General features: G+C 35.8%; 1 protein-coding gene across 1 annotated transcript; it reads left to right on the plus strand.

Annotated features, from left to right (window-relative positions):
- Positions 1-10824: 10824 nt before the first annotated feature.
- LOC117076090 (olfactory receptor 6F1) lies at positions 10825-11873 on the plus strand. The gene has a single exon (XM_033199114.1). It carries the CDS (start codon positions 10867-10869, stop codon positions 11791-11793), a length of 927 nt encoding a protein of 308 aa, XP_033055005.1. The 5' UTR covers positions 10825-10866; the 3' UTR covers positions 11794-11873.
- Positions 11874-12115: the final 242 nt, after the last annotated feature.

Here is a 12115-nt window from a genome sequence, read left to right on the forward strand (position 1 = left end):
GCATTTCTGCCTTTGTATTATAACTTTCTGAACGAATTGGTTATGTTTAACATGATGTTTTCATCTTTGGTCTCTTATTAACCTATTTTCTCTATTTTATTCACTGAGAACAAATTAAAAATGCTGAGGTGATTCGATGAGTACAGTATAATGCATTTGCACTACCCAGATAGAACTCACAGAATCTAGTTAGTGTTGAGCAAGAACAATATTAGGCAAAAATAACACAGGAAGCTAAGGCCATTTTAGAGTTGTGCCCAGATCTGTAAACAGTCCTCAGGACACCTAAAGCAGAGGTGAAAAGACATGTCTGAGCCAAGGTCTCCTAGGCAAATGGTAGTCACCCAGTAAATAGTATTTCCAGAAAGAGACCAGGCAGAGTTCCCAAGGTCTAAGAATTGCGTGTTTCTATGTGTCTACATGTCTATAATTCAGAAAGGCCTTTACCTCTCCCTGTATAAAGAATAATGTTTTAAATCTGATTCTGGACAGAAGCTTGGAAATGTGTTAAAATGATTGCACAAGTCATTCAGTTGTGATACACTTCCTTTGGTTTAACCACTAGTGTCTACAATGTGAAATCTTTTTCTTTACCTTCTATATAACCCTCCCTAGAGATTCTGTGTCTTATTAGAATAACTTTCTGAATTTTATATTGACTTTGCTATGTTTTTATTTATCTAAGAAAAAGTACAAATGTTCCTAAGATTGTTCTCAATCATATTGTCCTCTTTTTTCAATCATGTTACTAATGTTTTATTGTCCCTTGAATTAACTAGATGGCCAGGTATTAATTCTGAGTCACATGTTATCTTATTTAATCATGTCCCAAATATCCTCTGACAGCTATGTTGATTTTTACCATACCAGAATAAGATACTAAAAATATAAATAAGGTTAAACTTTCATGATCTATCTTACACATAAAATTTCCTTTAAGTTCTACCAGTGGGAAAATCACACAATTATTTGTTCTTTCCCTTTAAAGAAAAAATATATGCTAAATATAAATAGATTACTTTGACGTGTATATCTACCTATTGTCAGAGTTGAGTGGGCAGATTTGTAAAAGAGAAAAGACTGTTACCCTACCCTCAGTTAAATTATATTGGTGAAATGTTTTTGGTTTAAATATTTAAGAAATTACATACATTGTGGAAAATCCGTTGAGATTTTTCAGTGTCCTCCCTTTTGTTTTTTAGTAGCATCTGATGTTTTATAATTATAGTCCTCTTTTTCTTATACTTTAGTAGTTTTATTGATACACAATAATTGTATATATTTATAGGGTACATAGGATATATTCATTCAGGCATATAATGTATAATAATCATATTGGAGTATTTGTGCTTTTCTTTGTCTGCCTGAATTATTTCAATAGAGTTGTCTTCAAGTTCAAAATTATTTTCTTCTACTTAATTTAGTATTTTGTTGAAGCTCTCAATTACATTTTTATTCCATTCATTAAATTCTTTAGTTCCAGGACTTCTATTTGTTCTTTTTATGGTATCTATTTCTTGCTGAATTTCTGATTCAGATCATGATTTTTTTTTCTTATTTCTTTGTGTTGTTTATCTGTGTTCTTTTGTATCTCATTCAGGTTCTTTCAGAGAATTAGTTTGAATTCTTTTTCAGGCATTTTCTATGCCTTTTCTTTGGGGTCTTTTACTGGAGAATTATTGTCTTCCTTTGTAGGTGTCATGTTTCCTTGCTGTTTTGTGTCTTTCATCCCTATGTTGATATCTGTGCATCTCATTTAACAGTCATTTCTTCCAGGTTTATGGAGTAGCTTCTGTAAGGAAATACTTTTTATTATTATATACGTGTCTTCAATTTTGGTTGGGCATGTTGCTTTGGCTTTGATTCTGGATATGCACCATACTGTAGCCACTGTATGATTTCTTTTGCTGTCATCAATGTCAGTAGTTTCTGTGAGTTCCTTAGTGGCTTAGGTTGCAGTTGTTTGCAGATGCTTTGATTAGCCTTTGCTGAAGATGGGGACACAAGGCTGACTAGTGCTTAGGCCTTTTGGTGGTATGTGCCAGTGCTAGCAGTAATGGCAGTGCACCCTCAGTAGGCCAGTCTTTGGCCCTCTGAGTGTGGAACAAGGATGCTGGCTGTAGAAGTAGCAGGCTGGGCAGGCTGGCCCTCAGGCTCCTGGGTGGGGTGTGTGGGTTCCGGTAGGCCGGACACACCACTCTTCAGCCTCTGGACAGTGTGTGCAGGTGCCTGCATGTGTACTTACATGGATCTCTCATTTACCTGTTTTCCACATGAGAAGGGAAGTACTTTCTGGCTCCTAGCCCATCCAGCTGGCTGCCTTACTTCCTTCTCTATGCTGCCATCTTGAGTTTCTACACCTCATAGGATTCCTTTTGCTTCCCTGCTGGATACCAGCATTCTCTCCTAGATAGTGCCGTCAACATTTGGCTATTTACTTGCTATTTCAGTCCTTCTTTGTGGAGTAGGTGAGTGCTAGGCATCTCTAGTTAGCCATCTTAATGACAGCTGTCCAAATTATATCAGTGCCCTATTTTTCTATATGTTTTAATTACCAGGGAAAAATTGATTTTAAAAAAACATTTTTAGAAGATTGGCAGCTAGTAAATATTTAAGAAATAATAGAATTTAAAAATTCATAACATTAATCGTCTATATTGGAATTGATTCAGGCAAGAATCAGTCATGGATGATAAAACCACTAGAAAAAGAGTTGTAAGAAAATGAGATATCTTCATAATGACAAGATTTCAACCTCAAACTATCTATTCTATATTTACAATAAAGAGAATGGATAGTAGCCTCCATAATCTAATTGATCAAAATTGGTATCAATAATAATAAAATAACGTATGTGCGTCCTGATATGTTGCAATATGTAGACTACATCATCCTTGAAATATTCTCTTAAAAATATTTAACCTGGAATTTAATCAAGTCTCAGAATTAACTTCCAGTTTTCAGAAAAACAGAAGATACAAATTTAATAATACCATGAGAAACAACTGAACAAACTAATAATATGAGACATCCCATAAGAGACTGATGAGATGGCTCAAAAAGTCAAATTTGGGGGTGAAATGACCAAGGACAGTCCTAGAGTAAAAGAAACTAAAGATGGTTACATATTCACAAGAACATTGAAAAGTATACGGTATCTGAGATTAACTCTCATCAATGGGGAAAAATAACTTTTAGAGAATATAATTTTTTAAGTTACCTAAGAGTATGAACAAAATGAAAGTAGTTGGATTACATACTGCGTACAGAGATGAGAAGACTCAATAAAGGTGTTGATTCTCCATAAACTTTTGTAACCAATAAATTTTTCATTTGAAGTCTTAAAGCAGTTCAAAATGGAACTTAAGTTTTGTACCCTAGAACTTAAAGTATAATAATAAAATTTTTTTAAAAATCCAATCATAAAATCAAAAAAAATTCATATATACAATTGAACAGCCATGAAAATTAAAATAATTTTTAAGATGAAAAGTAAGAAGTAGATAATGGCTTTTCAGATATAAACATGTCTATAATATTATAGTAATTGAAAGATTATGGTTATTTAGAGATAGAGAATGGACCAAAGGAAGAAAACTCAATCCATTCATGAATGGTGACCAGAATATGACAGAGGACAAATCATACATTACCAGAAAAGGAAGGACTAGAAAGGAAAATGATGTAGAAAAAAATAGAATTAAATATTTTTAAAATCCACCTTACACTTCACATACAAAAAATAAAATTCAGATGAATCACAAACCTAAATATGTCAAAATTCACATCCTCACTGACACTTAACTTTGATCTTTTTTATTATAGCCACTCTAACAGGTGGGAGGTGATGTCTCAGTGTGGTTTTAATTTGCATTTCCCTGATCTTTAGGGATGCTGTGCACTTTTTCATGTATTTGTTGACCATATGCCTTCTTTTAAGAAATACCTGTTCATATAAATCATGCTGCTATAAAGACACATGCACATGTATGTTTATTGTGGCACTATTCACAATAGCAAAGACTTGGAATCAACCCAAATGTCCATCAGTGACAGACTGGATTAAGAAAATGTGGCACATATACACCATGGAATACTATGCAGCCATAAAAAAGGATGAGTTTGCATCCTTTGTAGGGACATGGATGCAGCTGGAAACCATCATTCTTAGCAAACTATCACAAGAACGGAAAACCAAACACCGCATGTTCTCACTCATAGGTGGGAAATGAACAATGAGATCACTTGGACTCGGGAAGGGGAACATCACACACCGGGGCCTATCATGGGGAGGGGGGAGGGAGGAGGGATTGCATTGGGAGTTATACCTGATATAAATGACGAATTGATGGGTGCTGACGAGTTGATGGGTGCAGCACACCAACATGGCACAAGTATACATATGTAACAAACCTGCACGTTATGCACATGTACCCTAGAACTTAAAGTATAGTAATAATAATAAATAATAATAATAATAATTTTTTAAAAAAAGAAATACCTGTTCAGGTCCTTTGCCCATTTTTAAATTAGATTATTTGTTTTCTTGCTATTGAGTTTAGTGTCATATAAATTTCAGATATTAACTCTGTATCAGACATATGGTTTGCAAAAGTTTTCTCCTAATTCGGTTTGTCTCTCATTAGCTATTTCCTTGGCTATGCAGAAGCCTTTTAGTTTGATGCAATCCCATTTGTCTAATGCTTTTGTTGCCAGTGTTTTGCGGGTCCTATCCAAGAAAATCATTGCCCGGACCGAAGTCATGGAACTTTAATTCATTTTGCGTTGATTGTTTCATATTGTGTGAGACAGGGTCCAATTTCACTCTTCCGTATGTAGCTATCCAGTTTTTCCAAAGTACTCAGCATGCCAAAGTGTCATACTTTGAGGTATCATTTTCTGAGCCCAAAACATAAGCATTGCTGGTGTTACTGCAGAATGTATTTTCAGATTGTTTCACATGAACAAACAAACTAAAAATATTAAATATAAACACCAAAGGGGAGAGATTATATTATTTCTTTTCTGTCTGTTAAACTGTTTTGCACAGCGATTTATTTCTCAGTAATTAAAAAAAAAATGCTTATCAACATGTTGGGGCTTAGGATACAACTCCAAAATATGACTGTAGGAGATCAGAATATGTCAGCTCAAAGTACACTTCTTGGGCAAATTTCCAGCAGGTTACTTTGAGAAACTGCAGACACAGCTACTTTTTAATTTTTTTAAAAAAGTACATCTATAGAGAAAATCTACAATAGTAAAAGTATCTGTATCAGGAAGAAGGCTGCTCTAGGGCAACTTTCATTATCTGATATACTTTTTATCTGCATAACAAGACAATGTGTATGCACAATACATTTTTCCCCCTCATGCTCCCATGACCTGTCAACGCTATGCTCCAGAGATCCCTACTCCCTAATCTTACCTATAGCTAAGGATGTTATATAAGCCTCCATCATGTGGCCCTTCTTTGAATCTCATATTTTGTGGGACTCCTGTGTATATGAACATTATTAAATATAATTTTTCTCCTGTTAGTCTGTCTTGTGGCAATTTAATTTGTAGCCCTGTCAAAGAACCTAGAAGCGTGAAGGAAAGCCATTTTCCCTACCCTACAAGCACATAGATGGTAATATACCTATAACGAAAATTTAATTGTGTAGAACAATTATAAGTTTGCAAGTGAATTTTCTAGAATTCAGGAAATATTTCTGTAGAAGGATCACGGCATATGTTTTCACTCTTCTAATTTTACCTGAGCTCAGTCAGCCTAAGTCTTCTAGAGGCATCCTTATTGTCCAGCAGTCAGGTTTATTGACTCATGGATGTAAAGGAGGCTGCAAACCACAAGGATCACAGGGCATCTCATTAAACAATGTAAAAAACAATTATTTTAAATTTGGGGAAGGGTGAAGTTGAGGTGAAATTTAAAAGAAGTGATTTTATAGGTGGAAAGCAAAGAAAGCTCCTTATGAAGATCAGATCTGGACCCAAATGTTCTTTTTCCTTGGAAACTACAAAATTAAGATGCAGGAGAAATTTTGTGTTCAGAACTGTTTCTCTGAAGCTCTGCTCCTGGAACAGAATGTGAAACCTCAATATGTCTCTGTCAGCGTGAACTAGGTACTCCCAGAAAGGGTGCCATATTTTATTCTTATCCGTATGACTGAAAACAACAAATTTCTGATATCAAAGATTTTAAATAAGAAATTTTCTCACTCAGTGAGAAAACAGTTATCACTCAAAGAAGGGAGTCATTATGACAATTTGCAGCTACAACATGTCCTTGGGTAAAATTGTTTTCTGATATATTTATAACTGACTTTTTCTTCCCTTGCTATTTTAGTCTGATAAATAGCCAGGCAGATTTTTTTTTAATTCAGAGATAATTTGAAATTTCTAATTATATCATGCTTCATATTACTTAATTATATTTTAGTTAAGGTCATTTGTCCAATTTTATTCTGTTTGATTTGTTTTAAGGAGTTTTTCACAACTTTGTTGAACTTATTAAGCAGCTGTATTTGCTAAAAACTCTCCGCAAGACAAAATACTTAGATTAGCGTATGTAAAGCCCAAAGAGATATCCTTTTCCTGTTCCAGTAACTTTCCAATTTAGTTGTTTAAATCAAATAACTGAAAACGTTCTGAAGTCATCCATTTGGAAAGATTTAGTACGAGGTCATCATGTCTTTTTGAACTGGCGCTAGATACCTGAGCGACACTTCATCTCCCGGAGGATTCATCCGTACATAAGCAATTACTGAAAAAAACAAGTGGTTTCCAGAGTCGAGCCAATTATGATGAAGAGAGGTAGAGAAAATATAAAACACCAAACTAGGATAGAATGGGATCAGAGTATAAGAACAAAGGGAAACAGAAAAAGACTGAGCTCAAGTTTCAAAGATTATGAAAGTTTGAGTTAATAAAGGAGTAATGGACGTCAACAGAAGGAAGCACACTATTAAATAGCAAGATAATCAAAGAAAAACAGAGACATAGAGGGAATGATTGCAATCAAAATATTTTTAAATAAAGAAAATCATGGAATAAAAAAATGAGTAAAAGTAAGGTCAAGAGACAAAGCTTTTGGAGTTTATGGCAGAAAGAATTGCAACTGGGTAAGTGAAAAGGGTGATTATGCATTTGACATGTTCTGTCCAGTGTTTCATCAATTGGTAATTTTTTATTTATTTATTTATTTATTTATTTATTTATTGATACAGGGACTCACTCTGTCGCCCAGGCTGGAGTGCTGTGGCGTGATCCTGGCTCACCGCAACCTCCGCCTCCTGGGTTCAGGTGATTCTCCTGCCTCAGGCTCCCAAGTAGCTGGAACTACAGGCCTGCACCACCACACCTGGCTAATTTTTGTATTTTTAGGGTCTCACTCTGTTACCCAGGCTGGATGCAGTGGCGTGATCCTGGCTCACTGCAACCTCCACCTCTTGGGTTCAGGTAATTGCCCTGCCTCAGGCTTTTGAGTAGCTGGGACTACAGGCATACACCACCACACCTGGTTAATTTTTGTATTTTTAGTAGACACGGGGTTTCACCATGTCACCCAGGCTGGTCTCAAATTCCTGTCCTCAAGTGATCCCCCCACCGTGGCCTCCCAAAGTGGTAGGATTAGAGGTGTCAGTCACCACGTCTGCCAGATGGGTAAATTTGTAATCACAAAATTGTGGTGTATGATTGATCCATCATAGTATTCAATCAATACTGAAAACCTCCTGAGATTAAGAAACAATTTTAATGTAGGTGTTTTTTAATAAGATATTGCATATTTCTATGAAAAAAATAATTGTTATATTACGTATTTAAAATTACTTTTCAGATGCAAGAAATTAAAATTACTTATACTCAAACAAAAAAATTATTAAAAATTCAATCTATTTATATAAGAAAGATTAATCTGTTAGTTAATCTGAAAAATTAAAAGGTAATTTACTTGAACCTAATAAATCAAACTACATTTTTCTCTGATTTTTATTTTAAGCTCTTGTTAAGTCACATCCACAGATTTCCATTTAGGCTCTCTTAGAAGTAAAACTAGAAACACTCAAGTCTAGAGCAGTATATACAGGTTTTTAAATATGGCATTAATCATCATGTGCTTCAAGTAAACATTAGGTCATGGTATCTGACAAATTCAGCAGCATAATTAAAAGTAAAATATGAAAGTGTCATTTCATAATATGTTTCTGGATATTTGTTTTCTAATTTTTAGTTATCAAAATGATTTTTGAATTTTGAATATAGATAATTATGAGTATAATTGCCTTATTCACATTACTCATAAAAGTTAAGAGTTGATAGAATTATTTCATACTAGCTTTTCAAAATAGCTTTGCCCAGAGATTTCTATTTGAACATAAATTAAAATATTTTTTAAATCTGCCAATCAGATGCTGTGGGAACCTATAAAAAATATCTGAAAGTCTCAAGTTCGAAGTGCTTTGGCTCTAAAATCAGACATCTTGAATTGATAGTCATGACTCCACTTTGAATAACTTCTTCAGCTTCTTTGTGTTTCAGTTTTCTCATTTGCAAAACAAGTAGGATAAAAGCAAGCTAATAGGATTTACAAAGATCATGTTAGCTAACAGTCTAGTTGACTGGGAATTCACCATTCACTATGTTCACTACTTTTTGCTGTTTTTAACAATGCTCCCTGATGACCTTTAAAGAAAAAAAAGCAGATTATACCAAAAGGCATTAACAATTGACATTGGCACTTGAATTCAAAAATAGTTATTACATAACATGAATGATACATATGTTGGAATATATTAGCTTTAAGAAATTTGCAAATCTATTATTTAGTATTTATTGTTAAAGAACATCTTTTCTTTGTGATTCTTGTTCTATGTCACCCATCAGTATCTAGGGCATTTTTTTCTGTATTAGGGTAATGAATTCATAATCTAGGCTCCTTTACTAGTGTAGAGGAGGAAAAAAATATTTTCCTTCTTCCCATCTTAGGTTCAGTGGGTAGAATCCTGCAATTTAGACTGACCAAAAACATATAAGCAACAACAAAAAAAGAAGTTTATTGACAAGTGCATTGCACATACACATGGGAGAACTCAGGGATGAGTAACTCAAAGAATTGGTTAGAACTTGATCTTATGTAGTATTTTAACAAAAATACAATAAATCTGTACAGAAGTGACAAGACAAAAGAAGGGGTTCTCAGGGGTACAAATTGTGGAAAGCAGATATATGGGGAGATTAATGGAATATAAGGGCTATTTAAGCAAGGGCTGTTGAGTAGATTCCTCTGTGGCCTTCTCTAGGACAATAAGACCCCAGAGTTGTCTTTGGTGATTAAAAATCATCCAATCCTTCCTGGTAGAAAGGGGGCAGCCAGAGAGTTTTTCTTGTGTCTCTCTATTTTTGTTTTTCACAATTGTCTTCAGCTCAAAATAATCCAATGCCAGAGGAGCACATTTTACGGTGGCTTACTCTGAACTTCTTCATTACCCAATCAAGCAAATCTTCAGATTTATAACTTTTTTATAAAATGAGAAAGTTGCTAGATCCTCGCTTCTCAGTGTATGGTCCTGGTCATTGACATTTGGAAACATGTGATATGAAAAACCACAGGCCCTACATCAAGGGTGCATTAATCAAAATTTGCAGTTTGGCAGTATCCTTAGGTGATTCATGTGCCCATTAGAGCTTGAGAAGCACTGCTTGGAAGCTCCTTCTGCCAAAAATGAGGTAAACCCAATGTATGTACCCATTTACTTTGTAGACCCATTTTATAGTCTAAATGCACTTAGTGACATTGGATACATGCAATAAATTTGAGTTTCTGCAGGAAACAACATCTGGCATTGGTGAATGCAAGGGTATGATACATGAGGATGGAGACAGAACATTCCTATTTATAAGGGAATTTCTAGAATGAAGCTACCAAAGTCTTCCCTGTCTGTCTTCAAAACTCTGTCTCCTAAACATAGGTTTTGGTCACCTGCACGTTTGAGAGTAATAGCTTCCCAATTGACCCTCTAATTTATAGACTCTATTCTCAAAACCAGTGCTTAGAAATAAACTACGAGAATTTTTTTTAAAATGGTTTCACAGTGATATTTTGCCCTTCACCTGCTTTCAGTGTACTCCCTTCCAAATGGGCACCAGGATTTCCTAGATTGTTACCTTCAGTATATTGTTCAATATGGAAATATACATTTTTGATAAGAAGTATCTGTCATATAATGTTTAAACATGAAATCATCAAGAGAAGACAAAACTCATTTTGAAACTAATTTTAAAGTTATCTCTGGTAACTTTTGAACATATTTTTGAAGACGAATCTTACGAATTAGATCAATTTAGAAGCTACAACTGTTAAATATGGATGTGACTAGAACCTAGGTTTAGTGGGCCAATTTCTAAACAAAGACAAAATTACACGTTTCATCCAGGGGCCGTGCCGAGTCTAGTTAAAAAGTAGTAAATTCAGTCAGCCCTTTGTGGGTTTAGATGTAATCTGGGACTGAGCTGGAATGTGGCTCAGAGTGGAATGAAGGCAGAAAGACTGGAGTTGAATCTTAGAGCTGAAATGGAGCTATTAGTGCAGTCTTTCCAGAATTGCTGACATTCTTTGCACATTTGTTTTCTAAACTGATAATTGGTTATAATAATAGATATCTCACTGTTTCATTAAAATAACCGATAGTAACTATGCCTCCAAACACAGAGCAGACGTTCAACAAAAGTTACATCATATCTCCAATAATTGCATTTAATTATTGGAGCTCTTTCACGAATCCAGTTCTTTTTCTCTTTCTAGGTCTTTGTGATTGGGTTAAAGGGCTCAACGCGGGGACTCTGTTTTCTGGTTTAAGTATCACAATGGACACAGGCAACAAAACTCTGCCCCAGGATTTTCTCTTACTGGGCTTTCCTGGTTCTCAAACTCTTCAGCTCTCTCTCTTCATGCTTTTTCTGGTGATGTACATCCTCACAGTTAGTGGTAATGTGGCTATCTTGATGTTGGTGAGGACCTCCCATCAGTTGCATACCCCCATGTACTTCTTTCTGAGCAACCTCTCCTTCCTGGAGATTTGGTATACCACAGCTGCAGTCCCCAAAGCACTGGCCATCCTACTGGGGAGAAGTCAGACCATATCATTTACAAGCTGTCTTTTGCAGATGTACCTTGTTTTCTCATTAGGCTGCACAGAGTACTTCCTCCTGGCAGCCATGGCTTATGACCGCTACCTTGCCATCTGCTATCCCCTACACTATGGAACCATCATGAGTAGTCTGCTCTCAGCGCAGCTGGCCCTGGGCTCCTGGATCTGTGGTTTCATGGCCATTGCAGTGCCCACAGCCCTCATCAGTGGCCTGTCCTTCTGTGGCCCCCATGCCATCAACCACTTCTTCTGTGACATTGCACCCTGGATTGCCCTGGCCTGCACCAGCACACAGGCAGTAGAGCTTGTGGCCTTTGTGATTGCTTTTGTGGTCATCCTGAGTTCATTCCTCATCACTCTTATCTCCTACATCTACATCATCAGCACCATCCTCAGGATCCCCTCTGCCAGTGGCCGGAGCAAAGCCTTTTCCACGTGCTCCTCGCATCTCACTGTGGTGCTCATTTGGTATGGGTCCACGATTTTCCTTCACGTCCGCACCTCTATCAAAGATGCCTTGGATCTGACCAAAGCTGTCCACGTCCTGAACACCGTGGTGACTCCAGTTTTAAACCCCTTCATCTATACGCTTCGTAATAAGGAAGTAAGAGAAACTCTGCTGAAGAAATGGAAGGGAAAATAAATCTCCTCTTCCACAACAGATGTCCTGTAAATGGTCTCTGCATCAATACAGATGTTTCAAGTAAGAATGTGGAGGAACAGAGCAAATTTTTCTTGGTACGTAGACAGAAAAAACAAACAAACAAAGCAAGTGATACTATATTTCCTATACATTATCATGTATGCTAAAAATGGGAGTTTTTGACATAAGCAAAGTGGACTTTTTAAGCAAAAAATAATGGTACATTGAATTAGACTTGCTCTTGGCTTTGGTTTATAAATTAGAGACATCTGCAATAAAAATGATGCTTTGGTATATCAACTCTGAATTCTTGTTTCTTTTT

Source organism: Trachypithecus francoisi, unplaced genomic scaffold (assembly GCF_009764315.1).
Source record: "Trachypithecus francoisi isolate TF-2019V2 unplaced genomic scaffold, Tfra_2.0 Lachesis_group5, whole genome shotgun sequence".
Lineage (NCBI taxonomy): Eukaryota > Metazoa > Chordata > Mammalia > Primates > Cercopithecidae > Trachypithecus > Trachypithecus francoisi.

What these genes read in the sequence shown, in the direction of transcription:
- LOC117076090 (XM_033199114.1), top strand. Translation starts at nt 10,867, where the DNA reads ATGGACACAGGCAACAAAACTCTGCCCCAGGATTTTCTCTTACTGGGC.